An 8,153-nucleotide genomic window follows, 5' to 3' on the forward strand; every position below is an offset into this window, starting at 1 on the left:
AGTAGTTAGGTTATAACCGTTTGTAAACACATACACAGATTCCCTTGGTTTCTCTAAACAGAAGTTAGGTTATAACCGTTTGTAAACACATACACATATTCCCTAGGCTCTTCTAAACAGTAGTTTGGTGGAGAGCTATTCCCTACACTTCCTGACATCCTGGTTATCTTTTAACTATTGTTTGGCTAAAAGTTTTATGAACATACACTTATTGTTTAGGTCAATCTGTTTCAAAAGCTTCCTTAGGAACTGAACTTTCATGTACAAATAATGATGATAACTGATTTTACAACCTTCCTCAGACAATTTCAATCTAAACTTGAAAGTTATTATCAATCTCTAAATTTTGTCAATTTCTACTATATTACATTGGTCATGTACATGAATTACAGAATCTGTACATTTTAACTGACAAACAAAAACTTAGCAAGAGAACTTGAAATACCAAGAATAACAGGTTCTTTTGTAAAAAAAAAAATGCCCACTTACAATAATGGTTTACTAGTCCGTAATTTTGTGCTATCTTCATCCTGCACTGATCTTTTTTTTTTCTATCTTTCATTTTTAAGAAAATATCTGGAACTGACTGAAAATGATTGATGAAACACGAACCCTTTCTTCCTGAGGGGAGAATGGAGCAGTTTGAGTTCATGTTCCTCTGTGATCATACAATGCAGAAGTACTCCAACCCCTTCAGCATTCTCCGCTAACAGCAAGTATGGCTTCAAGTCTGCACGCCTCTGAAACAATCAGCAGCATGTTATTGGCTGGAATGTTAGCATTGGCCAGGATGTCTGTAGCAAGCTATTTATCATTGGCCAGGATGTCTGAAGCAAGCTATTTATCCTTGGCCAGGATGTCTGAAGCAAGCTATTTATTATATCATTGACCAGGATGTCTGTAGTAAGCTATTTATCATTGGCCAGGATGTCTGTAGCAAGCTAATTATCATTGGCCAGGATGTCTGAAGCAAGCTATTTATCATTGACCAGGATGTCTGAAGCAAGCTATTTATCCTTGGCCAGGATGTCTGAAGCAAGTTATTTATTATATCATTGACCAGGATGTCTGGAGTAAGCTATTTATCATTGGCCAGGATGTCTGTAGTAAGCTATTTATCATTGACCAGGATGTCTGTAGCAAGAAATTTATCATTGGCCAGGATGTCTGTAGCAAGCTATTTATTATATCATTGGCCAGGATGTCTGAAGCAAGCTATTTATCATTGGTCAGGATGTCTGTAGCAAGCTATTTATCATTGGTCAGGATGTCCGAAGCAAGCTATTTATCATTGACCAGGATGTCTGTAGCAAGATATTTATCAGAATGTCAGCATTGGCCAGGATGTCTGTAGCAAGCTACTTATCATTGGCCAGGATGTCTGTAGCAAACTATTTATTATATCATTGACCAGGATGTCTGTAGCAAGCTATTTATCCTTGGTCAGGATGTCTGTAGCAAGCTATTTATCAGAATGTCAGCATTGGCCAGGACGTCTGTAGCAAGCTACTTATCATTGGCCAGGATGTCTGTGGCAAGCTATTTATCCTTGGTCAGGATGTCCGTAGCAAGCTATTTATCATTGGTCAGGATGTCTGAAGCAAGCTATTTATCATTGACCAGGATGTCTGTAGCAAGATATTTATCAGAATGTCAGCATTGACCAGGATGTCTGTAGCAGGCTATTTATCATTGGCCAGGATGTCTGTAGCAAGCTATTTATCATTGGCCAGGATGTCTGAAGCAAGCTATTTATCATTGACCAGGATGTCTGTAGCAAGATATTTATNGTCAGGATGTCTGTAGCAGGCTATTTATCAGAATGTCAGCATTGGCCAGGATGTCTGTAGCAAGATATTTATCATTGACCAGGATGTCTGTAGTAAGCTATTTATCATTGGCCAGGATGTCCGTAGCAAGCTATTTATCATTGGTTAGGATGTCTGAAGCAAGCTATTTATTATATCATTTACCAGGATGTCTGTAGCAAGCTATTTATTATTTGCCAGGCTGTCTGTAGCAAGCTATTTATCATTAACCAGGATGTCTGAAGCAAGCTATTTATTATATCATTTACCAGGATGTCTGTAGCAAGCTATTTATTATATCATTGCCCAGGATGTCTGTAGCAAGCTATTCATCATTGGCCAGGATGTCTGTAGCAAACTATTTATTATATCATTGACCAGGATGTCTTTAGCAAGGTATTTATTATTTCATTCGCCAGGATGTCTGTAGCAAGCTAGTTATCATTGGCCAGGATGTCTGTAGCAAGATATTCATCAGAATGTCAGCATTGGCCAGGATGTCTGTAGCAAGATATTTATCATTGACCAGGATGTCTGTAGCAGGCTATTTATCAGAATGTCAGCATTGGCCAGGTTGTCTGTAGCAAGCTATTTATCAGAATGTCAGCATTGACCAGGATGGCTGTAGCAGGCTATTTATCATTGGCCAGGATGTCTATAGCAAGCTATTTATCATTGGTCGGGATGTCTGTAGCAAGCTATTTACTATATCATTGACCAGGATGTCTGAAGCAAGCTATTTATCATTGACCAGGATGTCTGTAGTTAGCTATTTATCATTGACCAGGATGTCTGAAGCAAGCTATTTATTATATCATTTACCAGGATGTCTGTAGCAAGCTATTCATCATTGGCCAGGATGTCTGTAGCAAGATATTCATCAGAATGTCAGCATTGGCCAGGATGTCTGTAGCAAGCCATTTATTATATCATTGACCAGGATGGCTGTAGCAGGCTATTTATCATTGGCCAGGATGGCTGTAGCAAGCGATTTATCATTGGCCAGGATGTCTATAGCAAGCTATTTATCATTGGTCAGCATGTCTGTAGCAAGCTATTTATCATTGCCCAGGATGTCTGTAGCAAGCTATTTATTATATCATTGACCAGGATGTCTGTAGCAAGCTATTTATTATTTCATTCGCCAGGATGTCTGTAGCAAGCTATTTATTATATCATTGACCAGGATGGCTGTAGCAAGCTATTTATTATATCATTGGCCAGGATGTCTGTAGCAAGCTATTTATCCTTGGTCAGGATGTTTGTAGCAAGCTATTTATCAGAATGTCAGCATTGGCCAGGATCTCTGTAGCAAGCTATTCATCAGAATGTCAGCAGCAAACTACTAGTGAAAATGTCATTGAAAAACAAAGGAATTCATACCTAGCACTTAGATGTGATGAAAATTTGAAATTAAATTTACAAGAAAATTGAACATAATAAAAGAATAATATTAAATGACCACAATGTAGATTGAATATCAGCTGGTCCCATTCAGAATCAACTTCGCAGTCAGACACTCCACAAATCCACACCCAACCAACTTCGCAGTCAGACACTCAACCATGTTTGCAGTCAACCACTCAACCAACTTTACAGTTAGCCACTAAACCAACTTTGCAGTCAGCCACTCAACTAACTTCACAGACAGCCAATAAACCAACTTTGCTGTCAGCCACTCAACCAACTTCACAGTCAGACACTAAACCAACTTTGCAGTCAACCAACTCTGCAGTCAACCAACTCAGCACTCAGAAACTCAACCAACTCCACAGTCAGCCACTCAACTAACTTCACAGTCAGCCACACAACCAACTCTGCAATCAACCAACTCAGAAATCAACCAACTCAGCACTCAGAAACTCAACCAACTCCACAAGCAGTCACTCAACCAACTCCACAGTCAGCCACTCAACCAACTCCACAGTCAGCCACTCAACCAACTCCACAGTCAGACACTCAACTAACTCCACAGTCAGCCACTCAACTAACTCCACAGTCAGCCACTAAACCAACTTTGCAGCCAGCCACTCAACCAACTCCACAGTCAGCCACTCAACCAACTCCACAGTCAGCCACTCAACCAACTCCACAGTCAGCCACTCAACCAACTCCACAGTCAGCCACTCAACCAACTCCACAGTCAGCCACTCAACTAACTCCACAGTCAGCCACTCAACTAACTCCACAGTCAGCCACTAAACCAACTTTGCAGCCAGCCACTCAACCAACTCCACAGTCAGCCACTCAACCAACTCCACAGTCAGCCACTTAACCAACTCCACAGTCAGCCACTCAACCAATTTCGCAGTCAGCCACTCAACCAACTCCACAGTCAGTCACTCAACCAACTTCGCAGTCAGCCACTCAACCAACTTCGCAGTCAGCCACTCAACCAACTCCACAGTCAGTCACTCAACCAACCTCACAGTCAGCCACTCAATCAAATCCAGTCAGCCACTCAACCAACTCCGCACTCAACCATTCCACCAACTCAGCAGTCAACCAACTCAGCACTCAACCATTCCACCAACTCAGCAGTCAACCAACTCAGCAGTCAACCAACTCAGCACTCAGAAACTCAACCAACTCCACAGTCAGCCACTCAACCATTCCACCAACTCAGCACTCAACCAACTTCTTTGTCTACCACTCCATCAATTGCAACTTTGCAGTCAACCACTCAACCAACTTTGCTGTCAGCCAGTCAACCAACTTTGATAATGATAAATTCCCACTAGTGAAAAGCAAGAAGGCAATAGTGACCTTCTGTACAATTTAAAACCTGTCACATCCTTTTTCTTACTAATTTGACCATTGCCCTATTCAGCACATCAGTTGGAACGCCAGCCCTCTTAGCAGCATCTAAGCATTTGGCGAGTTCTGGATTGAATTTTGGATCAAGTTCTTTTTTTTCTGCAACCAAATAAAATCATATATATCTGGTTATCAAAGGTCTAAATCCAACCAGAGAATACCTAAGTAAATCAATGTGTTATGTATATATTTTCCTGTGTAATCTCATCGGAATACTGGAGTGTCAACACAACAGTAGTTAAAATCTAAATTGATACTAGCCAGAGAAAGTATGAACAAAGGAATGATTTAAAAGGAGAACTGTGGAAATATGGTAAGGAGATAAAGATACGGTATTCTGGGTTTATACATGTTTTCCGCTTCATCAACCAAACCCAACATGTTAGCCATGGTCAATGAAAAGAGATCACTACAAGTGAAAGCCAGGGTGGCTACGTTGAATGTTTGGATTGGCGTGAAAAGTAACAACACTTATAAGCAAAAACAAATGTTTAACAAAATTTCCAAACTGTTCTAGTTTCTAAACTAATGTACATTCATTTATAAAACGTAAAGCACAAATGTTTAACATGTATACTGCTTTAATCTAGCATTAATAATTAGACCGGAGGCCCCTGGGCCTTGAAAGTAGCCTGGGATGTAACAAAATTGTTATCTATTGTTGTGGTGCATCAAAAAATACACAAACTCCTTAGGACCTTTCCATCCATGAAGAGGATTTGATTCAAACATATCGACCACAGCTGTAAAAACCCCAGGGATGAGTCAATTAAGGTCTTAATTTTCATACCATCAAATTGCAATCACACGATGATAATTCCAAGCAAGCCTGAATTACCTATATATCCCACTGAAAATAAATAAAATGTACCCAAAAGTGTTACTACTCTATATAAACAATAGTAAACTGACTCCTTCTCCAGGAAAATCTAGAAAATTAAAGTTTGTAGACTTATGGCAGTGAGAAATGACTCATCAGGACATTGAAACCCTCATGGGAAAAATGACCACCCAAAAAAGTCAAAAATCATTCACTTCAATTTTAGAAGAGCATTAGCTAAGGCAGGGATAATCCTGGAGGGGGCCATCGGGCCATTGACCCCTCAAACCTGAAACTGACCCCTCCATGTTCCAATTTTCTTTTAATTTTACATAGAATGGCCCCTCTTAATTTTGATATTGACTAAAAAAAGGCCCACAGCTCTTAACTTCCAGGATTTTCTCTGTTAGGTAATAATTTCCTTACGCTGAAGGACTCCTTTTATCGTACGAAGATGGTAAGCCCACAGGGTTGCTCGTTTGTCATCTGATCGTCCCTTGATGTGTTTGATATTTGACCAGCGATTGTGTCCAGCCATAGAGTTGGTAGTTGTGTGAATGTTTGCCACTAAGTGTTGGCATGGCAACCATCCATACCGTCCTATATCAATCCCACATCTCGTTTTAGGAGAAACAGTCTTTCTTTTGTCTAATACACAAGATGATGAGGTGCTTAAATTTATCACATTATTAGAGAATAAATAATTCCTTTGCAGAATAGAATAAATCTGTCTCCTGCACAAGTATGTCTGCTTTACAAGTACTTTATTCATTATTTCAATAATCAGTTTCTAGCTCTCTGGGGGAAAGTTCAATGATTACACTTTTTTCACCGCCACATTGGCAGGTGATGAACTGTCCTTCATTAACAGGGCTTTCCTTTTCAATTCCCACTGAAAATAAAACAAATTGTTGTATATCTTATTAGTGATGCATTTCGATTATAAATTTTAAAAATATCCATTTAACTAATATTAGTTCCAGATGTCCTTTCTTTTGTTTTTAGTTTTCTGTTGCAAAACATTTCCTAAAGTGCAAACATATATATATATTTGGCTGCTAAATTTTATTATGAAATGAAAGTAAATATTTTGAAAGACTCTGTTTAGGAATACATTATACTTGCTTGTCATAATAGTAGTTTACTAGTAGACTACCCAGAGGGAGAAATATGGTTTGTACATGTATACATGTACTTAAATGTAGAAATTACCCATTTGAGTACAGTAACAGTTTAATAACTGAAATTGGGAATTAATTGAAATGAAAAAAGTCAATGTCATATGTAGCATATGGTAAAATACATGGACTTTGATAGCTCGAATTTCCTCTGACCCTGACACCAGACTTAGACATTTTGACATTATAAACACCAGATATATCTATTTGTCAAAACGTCGTTGTCAAACTCTTGTGTCAGGGCCAAAGGCAGAGGAATCTCAAGCTGTCGATTTCAATCAATGTCTGCTACCATACAACTCTGATCTACTATTATCATTCTAAATTCCATACAAGTATTGCGATACAATTATTACGGTATTAATTTATACGCCATAAATGATGAAAATGTCGAGTGTGACTGTAACGTACACGGCACTTCTCTCGCAAACTTGTCAAATGTCAGTCCGTCAAAACTGGTTACACATAAGGCCCTATTACACAGTTGCACTTTCGATTCGTTTTTCTTTCATTTTTTTGCAAACGGATATGACTATTGTCATAACTGTAGGTCTATGTTATAAAATCAACGTTACCTCTTTATCCTTCAGCGAAACGTGATTCGAACCTATGCAATTCAAGTCCGTGACTGTTTGCCCTTCCAAAGCGTGAATTAGGTAGTGACCGGAAATGGTTCAAATAAAACGAGAGTTATCTTCCATCTGCCTACAACTGGGAAAGGGTAATGTTAGGATAGCTTACGCCGTGGCGCGGAGTATGTCGTACGTTCGTCAGCTTTTCCTTTAAAATGCCACGACCTTTATTGGGTTAAGGTGACTCAATGCTGTATAAAAAGAAGGCATGCCCCTACTCTTAATCAGCCAAAAGGTGTAAATAGAGGTGAGTTTTTTATGCCTGCCACAGGAAGTTTTTCTGGGTTCCGTTCCCACCACTCCCCTTAGGAAATTTGGGTAGGCCTAACTTACTGTCTTGGATCGATATGGTCAATATACCCACACTAAAATCGTATACTAATACTCTTATGAGTATCAATTTATGCTACCACATCTTGCCCCGGCGTCTGTCGCCACCTCTTGGGGTTAGAACCCATGTGCTACATAACACTAACGTTAGGCGACATATTTTGTTACATAAAATGGGAACTTGTGTCATATCTACAAAACATTTAAGATCCCTACATTATATCCATAAAGATCAATAAAGATCCATGAGGCACCCGACCTTGTTCTTGCTCGTCTTAATTCCCGCCACATTTCATCGAAGCAACACAACCTCTGGGTAGACTGTTGGACGCTGCTCACACGTAGCCATGGTATTGTGGTATTTATGTTTTGCTCGACATGCGGATTATCGCCCGATTATCGCCGGATACTTTCTCAGAACTCATTCTGAATGCTACCGATTTACCGAACGCAGGTAGTAGTGATGAAAATTAAATCCGTTCAAAACTGTTTCGTAAAGATTGCACGATCTTGTATTACATATAAGCGTATATTTTGTTATAAATCAATATAAATAACGTGAAATAAG

At 39.2% G+C, this 8,153-nt stretch overlaps 1 protein-coding gene across 1 annotated transcript; it reads right to left on the reverse strand.

Moving 5' to 3' along the window:
- Nucleotides 1–551: 551 nt before the first annotated feature.
- Nucleotides 552–7,612, reverse strand: LOC110461930 (probable transcriptional regulatory protein TM1040_1893). Its single transcript, XM_021515670.1, has 4 exons — nt 7,199–7,612; nt 5,872–6,337; nt 4,615–4,724; nt 552–740 (listed from the first exon to the last, which is right to left on the reverse strand). The coding sequence occupies exons 2-4, from the start codon at nt 6,215–6,217 to the stop codon at nt 552–554; spliced, it is 645 nt and encodes a 214-aa protein (XP_021371345.1). The 5' UTR covers nt 6,218–6,337; nt 7,199–7,612.
- Between the last annotated feature and the right edge of the window lie 541 nt (nt 7,613–8,153).

The sequence above is a fragment of the Mizuhopecten yessoensis genome, unplaced genomic scaffold (genome assembly GCF_002113885.1).
Source record: "Mizuhopecten yessoensis strain PY_sf001 unplaced genomic scaffold, ASM211388v2 scaffold10709, whole genome shotgun sequence".
NCBI lineage: Eukaryota > Metazoa > Mollusca > Bivalvia > Pectinida > Pectinidae > Mizuhopecten > Mizuhopecten yessoensis.